Source organism: Benincasa hispida, chromosome 4, assembly GCF_009727055.1.
Source record: "Benincasa hispida cultivar B227 chromosome 4, ASM972705v1, whole genome shotgun sequence".
Lineage (NCBI taxonomy): Eukaryota > Viridiplantae > Streptophyta > Magnoliopsida > Cucurbitales > Cucurbitaceae > Benincasa > Benincasa hispida.
The window spans coordinates 12651590-12677906 of NC_052352.1; the positions used below are offsets into that span (position 1 = coordinate 12651590).

At 33.3% G+C, this 26317-nt stretch overlaps 3 protein-coding genes across 4 annotated transcripts; 1 reads left to right on the plus strand and 2 right to left on the minus strand.

The window, feature by feature from the left end:
- Positions 1-2313: 2313 nt before the first annotated feature.
- Positions 2314-4770, plus strand: LOC120075239 (probable transcription factor At5g61620). Of its 2 annotated transcripts, none has more exons than XM_039028450.1 (3): positions 2314-2703; positions 3208-3407; positions 4284-4770. In XM_039028450.1, exons 1-3 carry the CDS (start codon positions 2436-2438, stop codon positions 4596-4598), a joined length of 783 nt encoding a protein of 260 aa, XP_038884378.1. In that variant the 5' UTR covers positions 2314-2435; the 3' UTR covers positions 4599-4770. The 2 variants fall into 2 exon arrangements, with proteins under 2 accessions (XP_038884378.1, XP_038884380.1); XM_039028452.1 differs by having other exon boundaries at positions 2325-2703; positions 3211-3407; positions 4284-4674.
- A 4429-nt stretch (positions 4771-9199) lies between these two features.
- LOC120075657 (K(+) efflux antiporter 6) lies at positions 9200-19083 on the minus strand. The gene is made up of 20 exons (XM_039029250.1): positions 18548-19083; positions 17975-18018; positions 17743-17801; positions 17573-17648; positions 17422-17483; positions 17274-17349; positions 17084-17158; positions 16073-16144; positions 15907-15990; positions 15547-15615; positions 15361-15438; positions 15145-15233; positions 14458-14554; positions 14291-14344; positions 13200-13295; positions 12506-12694; positions 12335-12412; positions 10593-10637; positions 9746-9835; positions 9200-9643 (listed from the first exon to the last, which is right to left on the minus strand). Exons 1-20 carry the CDS (start codon positions 18783-18785, stop codon positions 9560-9562), a joined length of 1755 nt encoding a protein of 584 aa, XP_038885178.1. The 5' UTR covers positions 18786-19083; the 3' UTR covers positions 9200-9559.
- A 3989-nt stretch (positions 19084-23072) lies between these two features.
- LOC120076077 lies at positions 23073-23492 on the minus strand. Its single transcript, XM_039029858.1, has one exon. The coding sequence runs from the start codon at positions 23490-23492 to the stop codon at positions 23073-23075; it is 420 nt and encodes a 139-aa protein (XP_038885786.1).
- Between the last annotated feature and the right edge of the window lie 2825 nt (positions 23493-26317).

Sequence of the window (26317 nt, forward strand, 5' to 3'; positions counted from 1 at the left end):
TCCAAGAGGGAGCCTCAGAGCCTCGTAAAGTCCAAGAGGAACGTAAGCCTAGGCACGAAACATGCGCGTGCGCCATGCCAGACGTGCGCCACTACCAGATGCCATTTGCATGCCCCATCCGTGCGGCCCTGTCAATGTGTGCACGCGCCCATACACACGTGTTTGCCCACTAAATGCTTGGCGAATGTCTTGGGCATCTCGCCCATGTCATATGCAAGCCTGGAAGCTTCTAGGGAACATTGAACAGTGTCAGTGCCTATGCCAAACACCCAAACAGCCCAAGACAGGCCGGAAGGCTTTAGATGGAGCTAGTGCACACGAGAATGATCTAGAAAGTGTTGGCGACCAGTAGACAGACCCAAACACATCTGGAAAAGCTCTAGACAAATCCAAAAATCTCTAGAAGACTCTAGAACGTGCTAGATGAGTTTAGAAAAGGCAGTAATGATTAAGGATGGGAATGTGCTAGGAGAGTCAATACATGTTTGAACATTCTAGAAGGCCCTAGTATGTACTTATATGCTTGTAGAAAGGCCTACCCAAAACATGTCAAGAAGGCTCTAGAAAGAGCCACAACCTTCCTAAGTCGGTTTAAGGCTCTAGGACGGTGGGGGCACTCCTATAAATAGCCAAAAGCCCCATTTGTACACTCATCGGTTGTAAGCTCAATCAATACCACATACATTCTCCCAAACTCTCGCGCCTACTCTTTTCTTGTCCTTTCAATTTCTCTCGTGCCATAGCACAATTAAAATCTCTTTAAAGATTACTTGGAGTGTCTTAGGCATTAAGTTCACCCAAGTGTCACACGATTAGTTGCTTGCAAATAATAACCACGTGACATATAGCTCTCTTATTTTGTCAGCAAAATCCTTTTGGAACAATAACCTTAAAAGGACAAATTAGTTTAGTGTTTAGGGTTATGTTTAATGACAAGAGATAAGTTGTACCATGTTAGACAAACACACAAGCATATTATTTATGAGATGAAAATACAAAGTATAAAAATGTAGATCATATTTTGGCATTGAGATTTGGTCCACCATGTTGGGGACAACATGGGATTCCTACAGAGTGAGATTTGATGGCCAAGGCCTTACTTTGTTCTCATATACCAAAATTAATGAATTTTAGACTCATATGGAAAGTAGTTTGTCCTTTAAAGAATTTTTAAAAAAACATTTCATTTTACTTTTTGAATTTTTAAATTTATTTTAAAAATACTCTTTGAATGAGATTCTTTTCGATCACTAAAATATGATGCTACTTAAATTTGAGTTTTATATATGATTTAACTTTAAAATAAACAGATGGTATTATCTTCATTATCAACGAGACAACTAACACGATTTCTTATATTTTAGTAATCCTTTAACTATAGAAATGTATGGCCGTGTTTGATTTTGAGGTGTATAATCTCTTTAGCTTCCCCAACTTAAAAATGTATGGCCGTAATGTATTAAATCTTGATATTGAGTGAGTAGTTGTTCTTCCAACTTGCTTGTAATTATCTTTTCTTTTTATTTTTCTTTTTCTTTTTCTTTTTCTTTTTTATGTGTGTGTGGGGCACGTTTCAAGAAATTTCAACATTTTTTTTTTCGCGAATCTCCAACTAAAAATTGCGTTTTGTTGGTTGATATCAACATCAATCCCCTTTTTCCATCACAATAATGTAGGGTGGGAATTTTGTGTAACCCCACTTCAAAAAATATATATATTTTAAAAAATCCATATATTTAGCTAACCATAATAAATAAATAAATAATTACATTTAAAAATATCTCTAATACTTTAAAATTTTCAATACATTTCCTCTAAATATATATATATATATATATATATGCATTACAAAATTATTCTTAAAATAAAAATCCTTAAAAGTTTGAATAGATCAAATCATGACTTTGATCAATCGGTATGACAGTAATCTAAAATAGTTTGGTGATTTAAAATTTCGTTATATATATATATAATTTAACCTATTTAGAATACATACAAATGGCAGTAAAAAAAAAACAGTGAAAACGAATAAAAAAGAAAATAAAAAGATACGAGAAATCCGACAAATACCTCACGTTGGTCATGTGCGAGTTTGAAAAAAGATGCCCTTTATAGGATAAGGTTTTTTATTTTTTATCTTTTTAAAAAAATCATCCAACGAGAGACACACACACCCCTTGACTTGCTCTTTACGACACTAAACAACATTTAAAAAAAATAAAACAAATAAACATAGGAGGAGAATATGTGTTTCCTTTCTTAATTAAGATAAAACCTTAACTTTAATTTAAATTTAAGGTCATGCATAAAAGCAAAACAATCCTCCATTTATACCTTATATATTATATTATGAAAGAATTGAGATTCCCTTTGAGACTTGAGAGAGAGAGAGAGAGAGATCAGAATAATATTTTGTAGAGAGAGAAAGATCAGAAATGGTGAGGAAATGCTCACACTGTGGAAATGTGGGTCACAATTCAAGAACTTGCACTTCTCAGAATCATAGAGGAACCAAATTTAAGCTATTTGGAGTTCAACTTCATAATGAACCAACTGCTTTGTTGAAGAAGACTATTAGCTTGGATTCTTTGCCTTCTTCTTCTTCTTCTTCTACTTCTTTATCTTCTTCTTCTTCTTCTGAAAAATTGTCAACTGGGTATCTCTCAGATGGCCTTATCACCAAAGCCCATGAAAGAAAAAAAGGTACTTTTCTTCAACTATATATATATATATTCATCGACATACCGACTCACTACTGAATTTAAAAACTTAAATAGACGGTCTTTCTTCTTTCTAATTGTGTCAAAACTGATATACGTACGTTGAATCACTGTTAAATCCAAAAGTTTAAACCCTCATTCTAATTTGTGTCACAATCCCCTTCTTATTCTTCTTTATTTCTTTTTTTTTTTTGTTAGTCATGTATGATTATTATTATTATTTATATTATTTTTATAATCCATCAACTTAAATTCTTGGGTCGATTAGTGATTTTAACATAGTATTCGAATATGAAATTATGTGTTTGAGTTCATGTAGTGTCATTTTTTCTCTTCTATCAATATTGATATCCACTCATTTGATTTTTTTTTTTTACAAACTTTCAAGCTAATGTACAAAGTGATCAAAGGAGTATTATAGTGTTAGATATATAGTTAATTTTTTTATAATCCATCAACTTACTCGAGTTGTTTTTGGTGATTTAAGTAGGTGTTCCATGGAGCGAAGAGGAACATAGGGTGTTCCTAGTTGGGTTAGAAAAGCTTGGAAAAGGAGATTGGAGAGGAATTTCAAGGAAATTTGTAACTACAAGAACTCCGACTCAAGTGGCTAGTCATGCACAAAAGTACTTTCTTCGACTCACTACTCTCAACAAAAGAAAACAACGTCGTCCCAGCCTCTTTGATGTAAATTTTCCTCTCAAAACTCTCTAATTTTTCGTATCTCTTCAACTATTTTCTTTCTATTTTTTCTCTTTTCACTTGGATTAGCTAGAATATTTTGGTGCTGTGCCAAGATTGAATTTTGAAGAATAACCCAATTTCTAAGTTAGTGAATATTCATACAAACAAAAAAAAAAGTTTTTTTTTTTTTTTATTTCAACAATACTAAGACAAAGCCAAATTTTGTCCATAGAAAACTTAAGTTCGTCAAGAATGTTTTTTTTTTCTTCTTCCAATCAATAATATACATTATCGTATTAATTTTAAATAACCCATTTGTATGTGTATACTTAGACTTTACTTTTTCATTGACTAGTCATTTAACACACATAAACTACTCTCAATAATAATAATATACAAGAAGGAAGATGTAGTCCAACAATCATAGTTTAATATAATTATCAATGTGTATCTATATAATATATGATACTAAATTAATAATTAAAATATTTAATTAAATGTATTCCTTTTGAGTCGGATGTTGAATCTTAATATTTCTATTTCTACTATAAAAAAATAATAAAAAATTAAATTATATTGATTTAAAAAAAAGGTTAGAATTTAACCTTTATGATTTTTTATAAAATTCTAAAAAATTAATAAACATAACAACTATAGCTAGTTGAATTATTTTTTTTAACTTGGTGTAGACATAGTATAAAAGTTTCAATTTAGTCCTTTTATTGTTGTGTAATTTAGAATGAATCCTTTTGTAGGAGGGTTGGTGTCAAATTCAATGATGATTAGGTTTTGATCATTGGGATTGTAAATGACTTTCTCTACTACAAATAAAAACAAATATAAAAATAAAAATATGTTTTATGATTATGAATGACACAGGCTGCTGCAGCAAGGGACAAATTGACAGTGCAAGTGGTTGAAAAAGGCATCAGCAATTTGAAACCAAGCAATAATAATATGCAACCTTCATCCAATATTTCCTTTGGGAATCCAAATCCTCCAATTCAAAATATTTCCAAATCAAATCTTTGCAATTGGTTTGGTCATGATGAAGATGAGCCATATTTCAAGTTTCAATCTTCAAGCTCAATTATGATCAACAATTTTCAAACAACAACCCATCATCATCATCAACCACCTGATTTGCAGCTAAGTTTGTCCACTCCAAAGCCAGTTGAACAAGTAGCTCAGTGAACATTATTATATATATATATTAATATTAGTATAGTTTGTACTTTTGAAGTGGAATAACAATGTTTCTTTTCTAATATGTTTATGTTCGTCATTATTGTATCATCAAAACTCACTTGTCCACAACCAAGTTGGGCTTTATTGATTATCGAAAATAAAATATTCTTAAACAAAATTGTTTGAATTGAAACATTCAATCAAACCCATTAATTTGTTTTAAAATTTGATGCATTGGTGAGCTTAATTAAAGGAGTCATTTAGTCAAAGACTCAAAGGTGGCCTACCCTATAAAAATATGCTGCTTTTTTCTTTTTTTTTTTTTTCTGCAAGAACTATACAATTTTTGTCTTGCTTGTAGGCTAGTTGGGGTTCTCTCTCTTTTAATGGCTAACCCAATTAATACCAATAAAAATTTGAGTGCTTCTTTGGATGCATTTATCTTGGTACATTCTAAATATAATCCAATAAAATATTGTCTATGGTATTTTTATTTTTTTTAAAAATAATTTTTTTCTAATTTCTTTTTTTTGTGGTAGAGATGTGGGGAACACAAGAGTTAGGTTGTATCTAATCCTTGTTTATTAACATTTATGACTATCTCTAGCTGAACTATTGAAGGATAGTACATTTGGTGCATGTTTGAATGTGATTTTGAAATCGATAAAATCAATTCGAAATACATATTATTTAATCACTCAAAATCGAATATTTAGTTCTACATCTTTAAATGCAATTTTCATATCATCAAAACTTATTTTGAATTATTAAAAGTATGTTTCAAATTGAGTTTAACAAATAATGTATTCTTGTTTTAATCACTACTTTTGGTATTTACACTTTTTGGCCTTAGTTCATTTTTATTCCTATACTTTCATAATATTCATTTTGGTCCATGTACTTTGAAAATGTGACAATTTGGGTCTTTCATTTTCATTTTTGTTTCATATTTAAAAACTAAAATAGTCCCTTTTTAAAAGTTTGAGGAACAAATTAAAATAAACATTTTTTTTAAGAGACAAAAATGAGCATTTATGTATAAAGACTAAAATAAACTTTTCAAAAGTACACAAGCCAAAATAAATCAAAGCTAAAAAATAAGAACCCAAAGTATATTTAAGCCTTATTCTTTAAAGGGCAATAATTAAATATAACCTAACATATACATTTTACTAAATACTAAATTTCGTCTTTTATTACATAGAAAAACAATGGAAACAATTCAATTTTTATTTAAAAAAATATTTTCCATATGATAAATTCTTATTCGACAATTACCTAAAAAAAAATGCAACCAAGACAGAACTCATATTTCTTTTTTCTTCCATGAAGGTTGGTGGGTAAAATTTGAGTGAATAGATTGCCTCATCAAATTAATTTGATTTTATAATTTTGGAAAAATAGAATTTGATTTTGTTAGTTTTATTTAAAATTAATTATTATTATTTCAATAATTTTTAAATTTAAAAAAAAAAAAAAAAAAAAAAAAAAAAAAAAAAAAAAAACCCTATAGTATGATAAAATAAAGCCCTTAGTTTTCCAATATTTTGTCCTTATAAAAGCAAGCTGGCCACTAAATAAAAAAATCTCAACTTGGCTAAAAAAAAACGATTGAGCTTTCAGGGCTCAACTTTGTCTCTCTTAACACAATTTGGAAGAATACTACTTGGAAACTTTCTAAGAACTAAGAAGACAATTGAACAGAAAAGATCCTTTTTTTCTTCCTATGGGAAGAATTAATGTGGACAGAAAATGATGCAAAGTGCAAAAGTGCATAAAGCCAAGGGTAAAAGGCTCCCTTATAATAATTAACCTCTTTTCCTTTCTTTCCTCTAGGGGGAAAAAAATACATTTTCGTCCCTACATTCTTTTGTTTAGTTTCTATTCGATTTCAAATTAGTTCTTTTAAGTTTTGAATTCCGTTTCAATTCAATCTCTAAATTTCAGAATACTACAATTTCATATTTGAGATTTGAATTTTGTTTCAATTTAGTCTCCAGATCTCGAGATTTACATTTTTAATCTCAATTTTTCACTAAATACTTAATTTCGTCTTTAGTAGATAAAAGAATTATAATTAATTAAGTTTTACTATTTTTTATCACTATTAAAATTATATAACATAAATAAATAATAAAACAATGCGTTTGTTTTGACCTACCTTCCAATATGATTTCTATCATGTTAATGCTTCGTTTATTGTAATAACTTATTTTTTGTATGATATTTTATTCTTTTGTCCTCATACTTCTGTAGAGAATTATATTAATAATTATTAGATATTTAATTAAAATATAAATCGATGTATCGTTTAATCAAAACAAATCAATTTAGTAAATTTAAAACTTGGAAAATAATTTTATTGTTATTCTAAACAAGTGTTTGACATCTAAAATTTGAGTGAAATGATTTTAACTTATTAAATTTCAATGGATCAAAATGAATCGAAAATGTTATTTTAATTAGAAACTCAATCAACTTCAACAAAATCTAAGTTAGTAAATAAAATATAAAATTTATTGTTAGGATATTTAGGGGAAAAAATTAATTGTACTCCTATAGTTGTTATTCTTTAGGGAAAAAAACAATAGTAATCGTCTTCTTCTATCCAAATTTTATTACATATCTATATTAAATAAATAAAATAAACCCTAGAATGGCATTTATAGATTTACAGCCGAATACAGCCAATCTCGTCTTCTTTTATTTTTTCAATTTTCACTTCCAACCACGCCATCGCCGCCTGATTCTTTCTTCTCCCTTCTCCCACTCTCTACTGACAATCTCACACCCCAAGCTTCATTTTGTCACAACACTTCCATCTTGAGGTCTATTTTGGTGATCAAAGATTTTTTTCCCCTTCTTTTCCTTTAGTTAATATCTATTTCGATAAATGATCAATTCAAAATCCAACCAATTTTAATTTGAAATCTTGCCAAATCCGAAGAAAAATTTTTGGAACAAGATTGCAAATCATTTTGAATTTTTCCATGTTTCTTTATTCAAATGTTCAATAAAAAAATAAGTCATTTTCAAAAAAAAATTACAACACTCAAAAGTGTATTTTAATCCATTTATATCAAAAGTACGATAAAAATGATTTTTTTTTTAAATAACATTTTTTTCTCAGAAAATTCCAGTGGCATGATATTTACTCCCCACAAAGCTGTTGCATTAGCAAGAAAGTAAGTAGCCTGAGATTAAAAGAGAAACCTTCATTAGATGTTAAATTAAAATAAATAAATAATTGGTATATTCCCATTGAAAAGTAGAGGACAGAATACAGGGTGGATGCCCAAACAAAACAGGCAAAAGTGGACCATCGCCATTTTTGTTTTCAGGTCAGACCTATCACCATTTCTCTTCATGTGGAAAGAATCTTTTCATGTTAATATTTATTTATTTATTTGTCTGTTTGTTTACATTTTTGTGGTTGTAAGCACATAATAATAATTGGGAACAAGTCCCATGCTGTTCTTAGATAGAGAATAGAGATGGAGAATTGTACATTTTAATTGTTAAATGGTTAAAATATCATTTCAATCCTTTCCTTTATATTATGTTCTACTTTATAAAGTTGAACATCAAATGTTCAAAATGTTTTTACGTTCCTAATATTAATTTGATCTTGATTTTTCAAAAAAAAAAACTATATTAAAATTTCATTTATTTTAAAGAAAAAAAACATAAAACTTCAAAATTAAATTTGAATGACAAATGATATGTTTAGAACCAGGACTATCCTAATACTATAATAACCAAAATACTATTTTATATTTTCCAATTATCAACGTCAACACTATTTTAAAACCCTCATTTGTTATAGTATTTACTATTTGCTAGTTTTTATTATTTTACATTCATCATTTTTTTCTATGCTATAGTCTTTACTATTTTCTTCTAAGCTAAAATAATTTAACCTCAAACACATTATTATAACTCAAACTAAAGTAATCTACATCCCAAACATAAATAATTATAACCCAACTATAATAACTAGGACTATATCCACTAAGATTTAATGAAAATAGACGAACTAAATTAAGACAATTGAAAGCGTAAAATCAAAATGATATTTTAACCTATTAAATTCAATAGCACATGTCAGTTCCTGCAGAAAAATCTTAAGAAATAGTGACATTTCAACTATAAAGGATTCTCTCATTTACTCCCTGCAACTATATCATCAACATCCAGACGCCCAAAAAGATAAAACAAGAGTTAAAATAGTTGAAATCCCCAAAATATAAACATAAATTCTTCCATCTCTTGTTGAAAAATCTTATTCTACGGCAACCATATGTGCATAAAAGATTCTATTTTCAACTTATTTCTGAAGCCTAATCATTCTATCCTCCCATTTTGGTTAGGTTGGTCAAATGAAAAATATATTGAAGTTACGGTTATAACCAATTCTTTCAATCAATTAGACTGATGGGATTAGATGGTCTTTTTTAGGGAATCGATGAACTTACAGCCTTGGAGCTTTTTTTTTCCCCTTTTGCTGATGACCATCTGATGAAGAATCTTGAAGTAGCAACGGAAGGCTGAAATCAGATGATATTAAATGGGAACTTGGTAAAAATCAATATTTACACTGCAAAAAAAGTAAAGTGATTATTTTGTGCAGTACCATTTTCATTATAAATATCCAAACTATATTACATTTTACAAAGAATCGGGTCATAGTGAAGACGACAAATACAGTAGTTCCTCTATTGTACTGGCTCCTCACTGGTCATCCATCTCTAATACTCTCTCTAATCTGATTTTTCCATATCTAATGGTCAGTTAAGTGTAACAAAAAAAATGATTGATTCTGGACACGCTTTTATATGGCTAGAAAAACATGAACAAATATACAGAGTGGTTCAATTGACTTCACTTGCACATGGGGAAAAGCTGGCCAGAATTTGACTTCTTCAGCAGAAAATGATGTTTCATTTTCAATTGACATAAAATCAGTGTCATGAATCGTGAGGTCCCTGGACGATCAACATAACACGCTGCTTTACGCTGTCTGAGCGGATGATGTCGCCTTTAAATCCAATCTGAATTATCACGTGGGAAAATGAAGATCAATTTTGTTCAAGTTGATTACATTCAAGGAAAATAGTGGTGTATTAAGCTAGATTTAAGTAAAATGTTTGTACCTCAACGAGACTATCTGGAGAGAACCACCGCAATAGCACGCCTAAATGTACAACAGCAGGTATCAGCTTGAAAAGAAAAGGAGTTGTCACCTGCACAAAATTGTAACAAATGCCCCATCCAGAAATTTATTTCTAGAGATGATTGATCATAAATATAATGGTGAAACACAAGCTCATGCAAAAAAACATTAACGTCGTATGTATTACAAATCACATAAGATTTTCTAGATCTGCCTCGGAACTTTCTGAGATCTAGATTGGTTCATGGCTCAAGGATAAAGCTAGAGTGCTTTGGGAAAACAAACACCATAAGTACTATTAGTGATTTATATGGAAGGAAAGAAACGCAAAAATCTTCTTGAAAACTGAGAAGTCATAACTCTTCCGAGTATATCTGTGGCATTGTATTTTTTGCCCCCCACACCCCCCTAGTTGGCTCCTTAAATGAACTACTTTGGCAGTCAGTTTTTTAGGCAATTATTGATCCTTTTAGCCTTAACTTCCAATACAATACCTTCCTTCTGTCAAATCATATTGAAGAAATCACTTTCAACTATTTCTTGTTTTTCTGAGGACAAATTGAACTAACAAACGTATAGGAGAACAGCCAGCATACTTTCAACTATTTCTAAATTATTCATAATTCTTGAGTACATTTGTTACTTAAAAAACTCAACACTATAGCAGATAGCTCCAAATAAGCTAATAAAAAGATCTAATAAGAAACCATGCTGAGAAAAGAAATCTAATGTAATAGATTATTACAGCAGCATACGAATGACACCTATGAAGCCATCATACATACACACACACACACACACACATGCAGAAATGAATTACATCTCACCAGACTGAGAGCTGTGGTCCCAATAAGCAATAGATACAGTTTCCCCTGAAAATTTTCATAATATCAGTATCCAGCATGTGTATATATATATATATATATTTCATTTATTGTGTAAGTAACAATAGTTTAAAAGATAAGTATATTTGGAACTCCTAGAAAGAAATAATGGAGGTGTTTAAAGCCCTAACTGGGTAGTATAAATGCTCCTGAGGTTGGGGTTACGCACACCACCAAATTTCTGTATCACTGATATTGTTAAATAGTTTAAAAGATAAGCACACATAACTGAGTGATCTTAACAATATTTCCATTTTTTCAGTTATTCAACACTTTTGTCCAATTGGAGAAGTTTATTGTAACTTATTAAGTACTGAAAGTAAACCTTCGCAAGGAGAAAAATAAGTAAAAAAAAAGTAAACGGTATTTTATTTTAAAACTTAATTAAATAAAAATAGTAAAACAAATTATATTTAAGATAAAATTAGCCATATTAAAAGAAGTATTTGATTCACAATATTTAATTTAATTTAAAATTAATCACATTAAAATATCACAAATATATAGAATTTTATTTTTGACCAATCATTTTAAAACAACCTGGAGAAAGTAAGTACTTTATTTTGAAGCTAGTCAATTAAAATAACAGTTCTAACTTCTAAGAAAAAAATTATTTCTATAAAGAAATTCTAAGTTTGGTAAGTTCAGAATCTCTTTCACACCTGTTCTTCCAATGTGTTTTTGCAGAAAACTGCTGGATTAGTTTATTAAACTGCTTCAAGGTTAGCTGGGTTTTCGATATTAATTTTAAGGATAATGTGCTTCTAACTCCTGATCATTTTAAGGATAATGTGCTTCTAACTCCTGATCGGTCCAAAATTGAAGAAGAAGCCAAGATTACTTTGGGTCAACACAGTAAAAGTTTTGTTATCAGAATTATGGTTTGAAATGAATCAAAGAGTGTTTCATGATAAAGTATCTCTTAGCCCCCTCAAATTTGATATCGCTCATCTCAACACCTCTTCTTGGTGCTCCCTTGCAAAAGAATTTAAAGATTTCTCCATTCAAGACATCAATCTCAATTGGAATGCCTTCATTTTTCCGCTTTCATGATTTTGTAATAGCTTAGTTTTTGGCTTTAAGTTTATCTTTCAGTTCCGCATTTGATGTAAGCCTGTGTATCAAGCATGATTTCTTTCAACTTAGTTCTAAGTTTAAGCCTCGTTGCTTTAAGAGTTAGGAGATGATGAGAGTGCTAAGGAGGTGTCAACCTAGTTGAGATGTCCTGGTGCACTTGTTGATCCTTGTTATGTTATGTTTTAGTGTTTTGCTCTAGCATTTGTTTCCTTTCTTTCACTTGTATCAGCTTTCATTATCTTAATGAAGTGGCTTGTTTCTTGTTAAAAAAACTTTGGACTTAGTCATATTTGAATAATAAGAAATATATTTTGTTTTTGAGAAACTTGAGTAGATTCGAGTCCCAATGCTTTGTTTAACATATAGTTTTCATAAACTTGTACACCAAACACAATTTTCTTCAATGCAGACTTTCTAAACTCTCAAATTAAACCCACCACGGCCAGACTAAAGTCTTTGCTTAAGAAACTGAAGTCTGAACCTATACCCAAACAGCCCCTAAGGATCTCAGAGATCATGCATTGTCATTTATGATTAACAGGAGAAAAAAATTTCTTACATGCATCTCTTTTCATGCTTTTCCTGAGAAGCAGTATAATGGCACTGACCTCAACTAGATGAAGATTAGAAGCACGGCTGAGAAGAACAAAAGCAAATTCTCCTATCTGAGCCAGAGACATTCCAACCTACACATCACAAATCAAAATCCAGAAGAGAGAACACTAATTATAACATATCGTGAACAAAGGATGGAGGCGGATATAGTAAAATAACCTTACCAGTAGTGCTGTCCTGTTATTATACCCAAACCCCTTCACCACTGTGCTAATTACAATTGTTTTTACAATTATCACCAGTATAACAGCTGCTAGTAATATATCAACATGGTTCCACAAAAATTGAACGTGGATCAGCATTCCAATGCTGGCAAGAAAAAGGGCCGCAAAAAAGTTCCTTATAGGCTCTATCTGTAGACAATCAATTATAAAATCACTCCATAGAAATCAACACACTGGTCTTGGGATACAGAAAAACAAACATTTCAAACAGAATCATAGCATGTAGTCTATATTGAAGTGCAAGAATCAAATTCCCTTATTCAACTTCACCTTGCCCTTCCAAATTCCTGTCAACCTTTTTTTTTTTAATTTCTTTTCACACCCATTCCTATCAACTTAATTAGCCAGTCTTTAGATCTTGTGATACCACTTTCTGAAGGCCATAGAAAGCTGCATTTGAAACCCCCACCAAAAATACTAGTAATAAACATCTTCTATAGCAATAACGCCTTATATACATACATACATCCATCCATCCATCTAAAGCATACATTTAAAGCACACATGCACACACACATATATATGATACATTCATATGCATGTAATATGTGTGTATATAAGACCAGACCATCATGCTTTTGTAACATTACAATTAACTCGTGCATCTTTCGAAACAAAGTATGGAATGCCTTACTTGTTCAAGTGTGTGTTGAGCAAGATCAGTTGTCGATATCATCACTCCAGCAGCAAAGGAACCCAATTCTAGACTTAGCCCCAACTTATCACTACACTGAAATTGTAAAAACAGTTGATAAAAGAAATGTGCATGCAAAATAACTTCAATCAATCATATTGCGACCAATAAAATTATACAAGTTCATCAGACATGGGCATGGTATGCCCATCGAAGTATGCATACTTCAAACAGTTGTAATTTGAAAAAAAAAAAGAAGAAAAGGTGCCACAATAAGAGGAAGTTGTGTTGTTCCCTCCCTTTAAAAGGATAAAGGGAAAGTACTTTGAAAAACTCTTTTCTTTTGTTTTTTTGTTTTTTTGTTTTTTGTTTTTGTTTTTTTTATTTTTTTTTATTTTTTATTTTTTTTGAAGATGTATTTGGTGTGAACCAAATAATAGGATCATTAGGGGTTGAACGGTCATTGGTGCATTCTTCGGAAAAACACTGAGTTTAATACCTCCTAGTGAACAGTGGCCTCTAAGGCCTTATGTCATAATCCGTTGGGCATTTTTTTAGTAGGTTAGGGCTCTCCTTTTTTTCAATGAGAATAACCACTTTCATTAAGGAGAAAAAAACAAAATACAAGATCATACAAAAAAAACAACCCACAAAAGGAAGGTGCACCCTCAATGAAAAGAGGCTTTCAACCCGTCCCGTGGGGACGAAGGGTCGCTTTTTCTGACTTGCAGAGGTGTGTACTATTTTGTGGATTTGTGGGGTGAGTAGAATAGTAGGATTCTTAGAGGTGGAAAGGGACCCTAGTGAGATTTGGTCTCTGGTTCGTTTTCATGTTTTGGTTTCAATTTCAAAGGCTTTTTGTAACTAATCTATAGGTTAGGGTTCCTCTTGTGTGGGATGTCTTCTCAAATGCCCTTATATGAACTTCATGTTTCCAAATGGAAGCTTGGTTTTTAATTAAAAAGAACAAAGTTCTTATTATCCATAAAGTTCTTACTAACCTGAATGATAGAAATGATGACAATTCAAAGTATGTCACCTTCACATGCATAAAATCAAACTCACATTGAAAAAAGAAAGTAGATACTAACCCATGCTACAAGTAAGCAGAACGCCACTGAGGCTAATTGATAGAGTTCGTTGGTCTGCAGAGAAAAATAAATTAGAAAAGGCATCTGAACTTCTGCCAATTGTCCAGTTGTTAAATCAGGTTTATAAATTTCAAGAATAATAAATATATCTATGCAATAAAGCATACCTGTGATGATAGACTTATCATCAACTTTAAAAGCCAAGGAATACATGTACGGGATAAAATTGACAAAGCAACCAAAAAAGTAACCAAGATCACCAACCTGATTGAGAATTACAAAACCTTATAAATAAAAAAGTTTCATACACCACAATCTCTCATAATCTACATGTCATACAAATCTAGTTCCTGATCTTCTTTATTAAGAATAAGTTTAATGACCAACCATTTGCAAAAGGCATAAAAGCTAGTTCCATGCGCTTCTGATAGTAAATGGACAATATGGTTTTATGCACCTAATTTCCCTCTACTTTTGTAATAAACAATTATCTCACAAGAAGGAATGGCATTCACAAACTCAAAGGTGCTTAAACTGAACCTTTCAGCTCCACAAGTTTGTAATCAAAACAGAAATATCTCAGACCTCCCTCATTCCAAACATTTTAGATAACTCTCCGGTCCATTCTTAAAGTGTTCTGAAAAGAACACCTCCAATAGCATTAAGCCCAAGAATTTAAATTACTATTTTATTTTTATTTTTTTAAAATGCGCAAGTGTCCACAAGCCAACTTGCAAGCACCTTGAATATTCTCATGAGATGAGACAACCATTTGATCCTACTATGTTTAGTTGCCAACATAACAAGATTTGAAGGTATGCTCATGTGTAAAAAAAAATCCTATTTATACGTACACTTTACTCATGGATATTACTCCTTGAAGAATACCAGAATTCCCACCTAGCACTGGAAGCAGAGCAAACAGTAACCCAACAGCGCAGTCCTGCAAAGCCAAGGAAAATTATGGGTTAGGTAAAAAAAAATTCCTTAAGAGGTCAAGATTACATGAAGAAAAGAAACAAAACAAAAAAACAAAAAAAAAAAAAAAGAAGAAGAAGAAGAAGTACTACCTGCAAAATAAGGGTGCCAATTGTGACTTGTCCATGAAGAGCATTAGTCGAGTTCTTCTCCATCAAAAACTTCAGCACCTACAATTCGAGACGATAGTTATTTTATCATACAGGCAAGAACATAGGCCATAAAACATGCCAGTGAACGTTGCTACACATGCATTCAAAATGTTATCAATATTCTACCACTGCTGTTGAGGACATTGATAGGAATGCTCCAACAAAAACTCCTTCAGAAGCACTCCCACCACATGACTGCCAAAAAAGGAAAAGATTCACAACCAATGTAGTTAAAGTGAAGGAAACGAGTCCTATGAGTGGTGAGCATTAGAAAAATAGGGGGCGACAATACAAGAACGCCAAACGTATCGTGATTCACACCGTCAACAACACAATAGTGAAGGTAAGCGTTAGAACCAATGCATAGAGCAGGATCCAAATTAATTGACTCAACAGGCAAAAAGTAGGATAGTCAACAACACAAGATCATCTGAATTTGCTGCTAATAGGAAAAAGGAAATAATACATAGAAGCACTAGTTATTACCGAGGCTGTGATCCCACTGAGGCACATAAACAGGAAAATTTGGAGCAGACCACCAAGAACAGCAACGGCACGAACAACTCGAAGCTAAAACATAGCATTGGGCTTAGCAAATGTATTGTGATTTTATAAACATCTATGAATGACCTTCAATGGAAATAAGACTGACCTTAGCTGTTGAAAACTCCAAACCCAGTGCAAAAAGAAGAAAAATTACACCAAATTGAGCTACCGTTTCAACCTAATCACAGAAATCAATAAGAAGGAACTTGAGGATGAAAGAAAGGACGCGGTTGTTGGTAAAGGCCACATGAAAATAAATCAACACAAACGTCTTTTTTTCTCTCTCAATAACCATCACAAGAAACAAATACATTTTGCATGCATTTATAACAGAATGATTTTCATAAATAAAACAACGTCAGAGAAGTAAAATCCAGAAAGATAGTGCCAGAGTGATATCTTTTGAGACGGCTACCTCTCTTCAATTAAAAATAAAAAATAAAAAATTTAAAAATGTTTGTTCTTTAATGGAAAATACCAACTTCCCTAACTCATGCTTTTTATAACAAACTTTTCATAACAACTAATCATCTAATGACTAATTGACCCCTGCCGATAGACCTAACAGATTAGAATCAACTTAAAGAAATTTGGTTAAAAGGCCAATGCACACAAAAATAATTAGCTTCCACTTTCTCGTGCATTCTAGAAAATAATTCAAAATCCATATATTATTCTTTTACCATGACCTGTTGGTTAGGATCAATAAGTAAACAATATTAAACATATATATATATATATATATATATATATATATATATATAGAGAGAGAGAGAGAGAGAGAGAGAGATATTTCTCTACTGGTTCATAATTCATTGCTCGCCATTTGAACAATGGATATGAAACAAATTCATTGGAGTTAAAACACACACACACACACAAATAAGACTAGAGGGATGGGTACTTATTATACTATACATCTGAGAAGATCTCATGAAGAGATAAGAACTCTGCACCTAATCTTCTCAGATGAGCTACTTGAAGACAAGTATAAAACATATAGAGTGGACATGCACCCAAAATAACATGCCAAATGTAATTGTTATCTTCCAATTTTTGGGAAGAGGAAAAAAGAGCCCAGGAAAAACCATAAATGATAGCTTCAGGAGCAACGTACCTGAACCATTTCACTGACAAAGTTAAACCCTCCAGGTCCAATAATAGATCCTGCTAGAAGGTATCCAGTTATAACCTGATAAAATATAACACAGGTTACATATATATTGGATTGTCTATATCATGGAAATCAGATCACATCCTAGACTTGTTATTCACAATCAAATAGCTTAGGTAAAAAGTAATCATACTGGTTGTCCAGCACATGCGAAGGCAATGCCACCACAAGTTGCAGAGACAATTACGATTACCAAATCAGAGATCAATCTGTCAACTCATAAAATCAGAAGTTAATATCAGTCATTAATTGAGAAACAATTGTATCAAATAAAAGCATACCTCAAGTCTAATTGTAGCACTGGATATTTAGACTTGAAGTTAGATATTATAAAGACGTTGTCCTGGGAAAAAGAAGGAAAAAAAGGTTTCAGCTACCTCCGAGCACAAAATGAACATCTGGCACAAAATACATAAAATGAAATACCTATACCTTTCGATCAATCAATGTAGGAGTATCTTCAGCTCTATTATCACTGTCCAAATTGAAAACGTTTTGAAGCTGAAACCTAAATTAGAAACACAAATGTTTAAGGAAGTGCACGCTTAATCCAGTAGCATGGCCTGAAAGTGAAATGTAATACTAAAGTAAGAGGCATATACTTTTCCTCTTTCGTATCATTTTTCTTTGACTTTACCCTTGCCACAGTCTCCAGAGTTGCCTGATTAACAACGCCAATCAATGAGGGCCAAATCAGCACATTATTGTGCCCGTATGTTTGAAATAGTTAATTTCACTCATTCAAAATGCGAATAAAATCCATATTTAACATGTTGTGCTCAAAAGTTCTTAAAAATAATGGTTACTACATTAACAAAACACATCACTACCAACCTGCTGCTCTGCTACACTGTTGTTGAAGCTTCCTGCATCAATTGCTGAAATGCAAGAGAGAAAAAAGTCCTCAGATTACTCAAACAGAAGATAGAAGATATTAACATCATACGAGCAGCAATAATGAAACCACCAACGATCGTATTGAACAACTTTCTCAAATTATTTGAAAATTAAAAAAAAAAAAACATGAGTAATAGAATAATAAAAATAACAAACGGGATCGATAGGCGTTGATCTAAATAATAAAATTGAAAAGCTCAAACCAAGCAGATAAAGAGAATAATTCATACAGCAGCAATCGTAATTACAGACAAATCTCGTACTAGCATCCTCTTGCTAAGCAAAGAAATTCCGTATCTAATATCTACAAAATTGAAACACACCAGATCAAAAATTAGTAATCTACTTCATCCTACTCCCAGGGCCTTATGTAGCAAACAGAAAACCGTTTGAACACTACCGCATACCACAATTAACTTGGATTCGGCACTATAACCGCAATTTGCTACATCAAACTAACGAAAACCCTAACACAAACGAGTGAAGAAACAAGATCTAAGATCTACTAACCTTCATTCTGGTCATTCTCCTTGAACTCATTCTCCAAAGCACGATCAATGATGTCAGCAAAACTACCTTCCTTATTCCTCGGAACCGATACATTATTGGACTGAAGGGTAGCGTTAGCGAGAAGCAGAAGATCGGAGTCGGAGAGGGGAAGAGCGGTGGAAGGAAGCAACGGCGGAGAGCAGATGAAGATGAAGATGAAGATGAAAATGCGAGGAGATGAGGATAATAGCTTCAACATTGCAGAGTGGGTGAAAGGGAATGAATGTTGCCGGCTAGTTGGACACCATGGGAGAGAAGTGGAAGGGAATCAAGGGATGAGAAGACAAGGATTCGGGAGGAGATTAAGAAAATGGGAGATATTGTGAAAAATGAATAAATAAAGCCTGCAGGAAGGAAGAGAGAGGAGACGGCAGGCGTTGAAGGAAGAGTCAGTGGCTAACTAGACCATGGAGTTAAAAGGGTCAATGTGTAGTCTACGTCTATCTATGAATCGTTTGTTCAGTGCCGCGAAGCCACCCGCATGGGCGACTTCTGGCGGTCCTCGTGGCGTGGTTATCGGTGACCTCCATCTATATGTTTTTTCTTTTTTTTAATATATTTTTTAAGTTTTTTTTTCTTTTTTTTTTTTTACTATTTGTGAAGTGATCTGAATCGAAACCCAGATCTAAAAGTTGATGGAATAAATAAGTTTAGTTATATTCATACTAGCATCATTTTTTGTCTCGAAATTTAAAAAATATGTGTATTTGATAGATTGATTTTTTAAAATATATCGTTTTAGACCTCAATAATTATTTCGTTTGTTGTTATTGATTTTTTAAAAAAATTAACTCTATTTTTTCAATTTTTTATCATGATTTACATTTTTAGTAAGTTTAATATTGAATTTTTGGTCGAATTTTAAAAATAATAATTTTTTATTTTTTAGAAACTGATTTGATTTTTAAAAATATGGGTAGAAAATACATATCAATTCAAAAGAACTTAATTTAGAGGTAGGAGAAATATTAATTAGTCTTAATTTTAAAAATTAAAAATAAGATTGTTACTAAACGATATGTTAGTTGTAAGAATATGTTTAAAATATTTAAAAAAAATTAATAATCCTGTTATATTTTAAATTAAAAGAATACGAGAATATTACCTTTTTAGTCCACAAAATTTTGAAATAGATATGTGTTTATAACTGTCGTGAAATTGAGGCATAGATATGAAAAAAATATAATATAATGTGAGAAATATGAGAAATTGTGTAAATAAAAAATATTAAAATGGAAGTTTGAAGTGGAACTTCTCATCAATATTGTGTGTTATTTAAAACCACCAAACGCCACTATTTATAGGCAATTGGCAGGAAGGATAAGTTGCAACATGCACACCAAGCATCAATAATTACAAAACACGTGGACAACATGAAAATTGACACATTGCTTCATCTATTTTTATAATATTTATAATACTCCCTCTTAGATGCTCATACATATATATGAAATATGTCTCATTAAAACCTTAGTAGGAAAAAAACCTAGTGAAAGGGGAAAAAAAATACATATTTCATATAACCTAATGCTTCTAAATAATACAATATATTTACTCTTTTCATGAAAACATTACATATATCTCTGAGGCGCTTCATTCTAATATTACGTACCAATTTTTCAAATGTTACAGTTGGTGATGATTTTTTAAATAAGTCTAATAGGTTATCCTTCAAACAAATTTGTCGTGTCATTTTCTTTAAAATCATGAGTGTATAAAAGATTTGGTGAAATGTGTTTTGTTCAATCTCTTTTAATCTGGGTTATGCATGTTGTGTTGTCTTTGTATAATATTGCTAGAAGAATTTTACTAGAAGACAAACCACGTGTTCTACAAATGTGTTGAATTATTGATCTTGGCCATGCACATTCACGACTTACCTCGTGAATTGCAATAATTTCAGCATGATTTGAGAAATTAACAATTATGGTATGTTTTATTGATCGTCATGATATAACAATTCCTCTACATATGAATAGATAACCTGTTTGAGATCTAGTTTTGTGTAGATCAAATAAATATTCATAATCTGCATAACCAACAATATTAAAAATTGATTTTTTTTTTAATAAAACAAACTCATATCGATAGTTCTTGGAGATAACGAAGTATATGCGTAACTTCATTCCAATGTATTTTCGCTGGAGAAGAACTATATCTAGCTAATAAATTTACTAAAAATGCAATACCTGACAATATATTATTAGCAAGATACATAAGTGCACCAATTGTACTAAGATATGGTACTTCAGGACCAATAAGTTATTTTTCATTATCCCAACATCAAAATACTTTTTTTTTTCACATCTAGTGAACGAACTTCCATTGGAATGTTCAATAGATGTGTTTTGTCCATTTAAAAACTTTTCAAAAGTTTTTCCGTTTAAGTTGACTGATGGATAAATATCTCATTTGCTATATGCTCAATTTGCAAACCAATGAAAAATATTTGTTTTTCCGATATCTTTCATCTTAAATCATTTCTTAAGATGCTCTATTGCCTTTGAAAACTTTTCAGGAGTTCCAATTATATTTAAATCATCAACATATACAGTTATAATATCAAATCTTAATTGTGATTTCGTTATAAAAACACACGAACATATTGGATTATTTTGATATTCTTCTTTCAATAAATATCCACTCAGGCAATTTGTAACGACCCTAGTTCCCTAGAATATTCTAGGATGCTACTTCATGCATGCATGGACTCATTTGTACAATGTCTTTTAAATCATCAAATTAAAGAGCCAAGATTTTATTTAATAATGCTCAAACGAGCAACGATGGAAAAACATAATTAAATAATAATGAATAAAACTAAAGCAAAATAAAATAAAATAATTTACTAGGTGGGGTACCCCTAACTTCTACTAAAACAACTGTTTGAAATTAAATAATAAAATTGATATATTTTGCATAAAAGTGAAAGATGCCTAACTCCTAAACCAGAATTCAGAATATAATACTATATGCAGAAGTAGTGAAACATCCTAATGGCCAGGTCACGGATCTCTCTTGTCATGCGTCAGTCTGTCATTACTCTTATCTGAAAAATAGAGAGAGAAAAGGGTGAGTATAAAAAAATATACTCAGTAAGTGGCTCATTACTGGGCCCACTCAATGACATATTAGTTTATCCATTGGACCAAAAATGCCCAAAGGCATCATAAACATAGGCATAGGCATATGCATAAGGGGCGAACCCGAAGGCACACTTTCATAAGTAATGACTCAAAGGTCACTGCATAATTACAAGTGGTGATCCCAAAAAGGATACCGTACATAAACATAGGGTGTGGCCCAAAGGCTCACACATGCGATGTGCATGGCCCAATGGTACACTAACAATCACTAAAATCTTCTATGGACATAAGCTTACAAACATCCAGTACATAATTAAACATAAGCATGCAATCAAGGTCATGACTCAACATTAAACTTTAACATTGTTCCCCATATTTCAATCAACTGTTTCAGTCTACTCATGACCCATACATCAATACTTACCCATAACTCGTACACATAACTCATACGTTAGTACTCAACATCAAGCCTTAACACATTATGTAACTAGCCTTAACACATTATATCCATGCTTCAACCTTATCACAGTATCCTTTAATCCTTACATCCAAATTCATCACAGCAAGAATACTTCAAATTCAACACATCGAATTCAGCACAAAACCCATAGCAGGTTTCATCACAGTTTCACAGGCCTAACAACATCCTAGGGCAACCAGCAGTAAACCACTTACCTCAGGATAACCCACTGTCTAAAACAAGACCCTACTCCGCTCGAGGACTTCCTTTACCGACACACACTCCTGAAACCAAAAGCAAAAATCATAAGTGAACGTTAACTTAGGCCCAAGAATCCCTAAATGACATTGAGCTGCCAACAAAACAGTGACAACAACTTACCCCCAACAGACCACTCGGCTGATGACAAACGGTGGATAGAGAATGGCGCTGGAAGGGAAAAAAAAAACTTCGGTGTGGCTGGAACCCACGGTCGACGGCGGCGCAATTGACGATGAAGATGATCGCGTTGGGAGGCCCACGATCGAGCAGCGGAGGAGGCGTCGTTGCCGCGTCGGAGATCAAGCTTCGGCTAGGTGGCGCGGAAGAGGAGCAGGTCGCGGCTGGGATATGTGGCTTGAGCGACCGTGGAAGGGGCTCACGCAGCTCGGACGGACGACCTGCGTCAGGTCGAGCGGCGGGCGGATCGGAAGACTCATAACGACTGGAGTAAAAAAAATAAAAGAAAATAAGGGGGGGCGCTGGAGGAGGAATAAGAAGAAGAAAAGAAAAAGAATTTTTTTTTTTTTTTTACACACAACCCAAGCCCCCCTCCCCCCCCCCCCCCCCCCCATTTTTAAAACCCTAACTCCTTATTCTCAAAATAGCCAACCATGCCCTTCTTTTTTGTTTTTTTCCCCTTTTTTTTCTCCCCCTTGGAGCGTTACACTCTTCCCCCCCTTTAATAAACTTCGTTCCTCGAAAGTTTTAATCCTGAAAGAGCTCTGGAAGCAAGTGTTCTCATCTTGTCCTTTTTGCTCCCAAGTAGCTTCCTCAAACTTTGATGATTCTGCCACAGAACCTTCACCAGTGACACCTCCTTGCTGCACAAAACTTTCACCTCCCTGGCCACAACTTGCACGGGCTTCTTCTTGTAACTCAAGTTTTCATTCAATTGCAAGGGCTCAAAGTCCACCATATGCGATGGGTCCATTAAATACTTCCTCAAAATGGAGACATGAAATACATTATGGACCGTGGAGAGGGACGATGGCAAGGCCAAATGGTAAGCCACAGAACCGACCTGCTCCAAAATCTCGAATGGCCCTACAAAAAGCGACCTTAGCTTGCCCTTCTTCCCGAATCTTAAGACACCCTTCATCGGCGCCACTTTCTATAAACTCCAAACTCGCTCCAAAATATCGAATGGCCCTACAAAACATGGACTTAGCTTACTCTTCTTCCCAAATCTCAGGACACCCTTCATCAGCGCCACTTTCTGTAAACCCCAAACTCTAAGTTTCCTAGATAAGCATGTCTAGTCAAGGGAATGTTATATTAAATACTTAACAATTAGAAATCTATGTTTATTTATAGGAGTTGTGAAGAAAGAAAAAGAAAAACATATTAAATGAGGAAGCTCATTTATTGGCTTTGGCTGGAGGCACTAAATGTGGGGGTGACATGACGGTTTAATCCTTGAACTCAGGAGGCATCAGAAAGATTAAAAGGAAGAGGAACTTCAAAAGTATGGTTTCAGCAATTGGCATGAGCAAATTTAGTGAAATTGGTGCCATTTGAAAGCGGAGAGAATCTAGTTTTCGAGGTTGTCTTGCCGGAGAAGATTGCAGGAGGAGGAGAATAAGAAGTGAAGAATTTGCAGAGGAGGCAGAATCTCAGATTAATCAAGGCTCGAGGTGAAGATTGGAAGCTCCAGGCCAAACTATAAGGAATTTTTTGCTACAGTTTTAAGGTAAAAAAGTAGCTCAATTATAAACAAGTTTATAAAAGGAAGTTCCTTGCAACGAGTTTTGGATTTTGAGTTATGAATTTTTGAAATTGAAACAGAGAATCTATGCAGAAGCAGACAACTGCTTGGGAAGAACAAGCAAACAGCTCACCGTGGAGAGCGAGAGCGAGATGAGGAGGATGAGGATCTCGCTGATTTTGTGATGAGTATCTCGCTCAAGGAGGAAATCTCACTAGAAATGAGGGTTGAATCTCGCTGGTGAGGAAGCCAAGTTTGTTAGAAGAGGTGAGTACTGCTAGGATGAAAATGTTGCTAAAAAAAGCTTGATCTCGCTCATGATGAGGATCTCGCTCATGAGGATGAATTCACTCATGATGATTATCTCGCTAGTAATGCTGTCTTTGTTGATGAAAGTTCCATTAGTAAATGAACTATTTAAGGTATTTTGCTAAGAAATCTAAGTAGTTTAACCGGGAATTGTGTTCTTTCAGGCCAATAAGAGCTAGGAGAGGCGTATAAACCGTTAAGAGCCCCGACGAGCTGTGAGTGACTAAGTGAACTTAATGTTTTCAATACTTATGCATATAAGGCCAAGTAAGTTACAGTGATGTTAATGGTGAATTTATACTCCCTCAAGCAACAAATGGTTAATGAATAGCTTAACGTATTTTTCCCGGCTTGTATATGTTTAACACAGGCCAAGGTATGTTGTGAAATCATTACAAAAGTTAAGTTTCTAATGTTAAAATATGCTTCCTAGAGGAAGGCTATGATAGATTGAGTTCTTGTGTAAATGACATGCAATGAAACTTAATTTGATGCTACGAAATAACCCGATACTGAAGGAAATGGAGAAGGTATCTGGGTAATAGTACCTAAGGTATTGACGATACTTAGAAAACTCCACGTGCACGTAGGTAGTTCTAAATGGGAGGCCAAAGTATGGGTCTCCTAGGCCATACACCATCAAAGGGAGGCTGAAGTATAAGTCTCTTGGCCAGTAATAGACGTTGGGAGCTAGAGCGTTATAGGCTTGTTCTTAACTAAGGAATAATGATGTTTAATGATGTCTAAGAATGGTTTAAAGCTACATTTAGAGAAAGTTGCTTGAGATATTCATCAGTATATTTACATGTTTATAGTGATGTAATGTGATTCTATAGTCACTCACTAGGCTACTAGCTCATAAATTTTCTGTGTTTCCCCTTTTTCAGGTAGCAGTTAGATTCCTCAAGGTTGATCCTGCTGCTTCTTGCCACTGAAAGGCCTGGCTTATTTAGAAGAACTTAGGTTGATGGTATGTTTATGTGCACATGTTTTAAGAGGGGCTAAGGCTTTGTTAGAAATGTTTGGGCCATATGTGAATATTTTTTCCGCAAATGTTATGCCATGGCTGTATGCATGTGTTTATATAATATTTATACAACCTCAAGGAGGCTTGTTGTATGCGTATACTATTAATGTTTTAAATAGGTTAGTATTTAGATTAGAAAGTTTTGGTGGTAGGTGCTGGCAGTAGGGCTAGTAACTACAACGATCATATCCTTTTCCAAATTAAAAGGGTAATCTAGGAGGGGTGTGACACTTTCAGGAACACCTTGTCGCCTGCTTCGAACTCTAAATCTTTTCACCTAACATTCGCGTAACTTTTCTGTCTACTTTGTGCTGCTAGCATTCTGGCCCTAATTTTCTGTATGGTTTCATTCGACAACTCCACTAACTCAATCCCTACCAGTTTCCTATCCCCAGTCTCGCCCTAGCAAATAGGAGACCTGCAACCTCTTCCATAAAGAGCTTCAAACGGCGACATACCAATGGTAGCCTGATAGCTGTTATTATAAGCAAACTCTTCCAAATGTAAGTGGGAGTCCCAACTCTCTGAGAATTCTAACGCACAAGCGCGCAACATGTCCTCCAATGTCTAATTTAAACGTTCTGTTTGCCCATCAGTTTGGCGGTGAAACGTTGTACTGAAGTTCAACCGCAACCCTAACGCTGCCTGGAGGCTCTTCTAAAAACTGGAGGTGAAACGAGGGTCCCTGTCGGACACAATTGACATTGGCACACCATGCAACCTTACTATCTCCTTCATGTACAACTGAGCCCACTTACTCACCGCGTAAGTGGGCTTTCCTGGAATAAAATGTGCCACCTTGGTGAGTCTGTCTATCACAACCCAGATCACCGAGAAACCCTTCGCTGTCCTGGGCAACCCCGTAATAAAATCCATAGCCACT

What these genes read in the sequence shown, in the direction of transcription:
- LOC120075239 (XM_039028450.1), top strand. Translation starts at nt 2,436, where the DNA reads ATGGTGAGGAAATGCTCACACTGTGGAAATGTGGGTCACAATTCAAGA. An exon ending in AGCCCATGAAAGAAAAAAAG is followed by an intron (nt 2,704 to 3,207) that starts GTACTTTTCTTC and finishes TGGTGATTTAAG; the next exon opens with TAGGTGTTCCATGGAGCGAA. An exon ending in GTCGTCCCAGCCTCTTTGAT is followed by an intron (nt 3,408 to 4,283) that starts GTAAATTTTCCT and finishes TGAATGACACAG; the next exon opens with GCTGCTGCAGCAAGGGACAA.
- LOC120075657 (XM_039029250.1), bottom strand. Translation starts at nt 18,785, where the DNA reads ATGTTGAAGCTATTATCCTCATCTCCTCGCATTTTCATCTTCATCTTC. An exon ending in GTGCTACAATTAGACTTGAG is followed by an intron (nt 17,350 to 17,421) that starts GTATGCTTTTAT and finishes ATGAGTTGACAG; the next exon opens with ATTGATCTCTGATTTGGTAA. An exon ending in CTAATCTTCATCTAGTTGAG is followed by an intron (nt 10,638 to 12,334) that starts GTCAGTGCCATT and finishes GAAAATTTTCAG; the next exon opens with GGGAAACTGTATCTATTGCT.
- LOC120076077 (XM_039029858.1), bottom strand. Translation starts at nt 23,492, where the DNA reads ATGAAGGGTGTCTTAAGATTCGGGAAGAAGGGCAAGCTAAGGTCGCTT.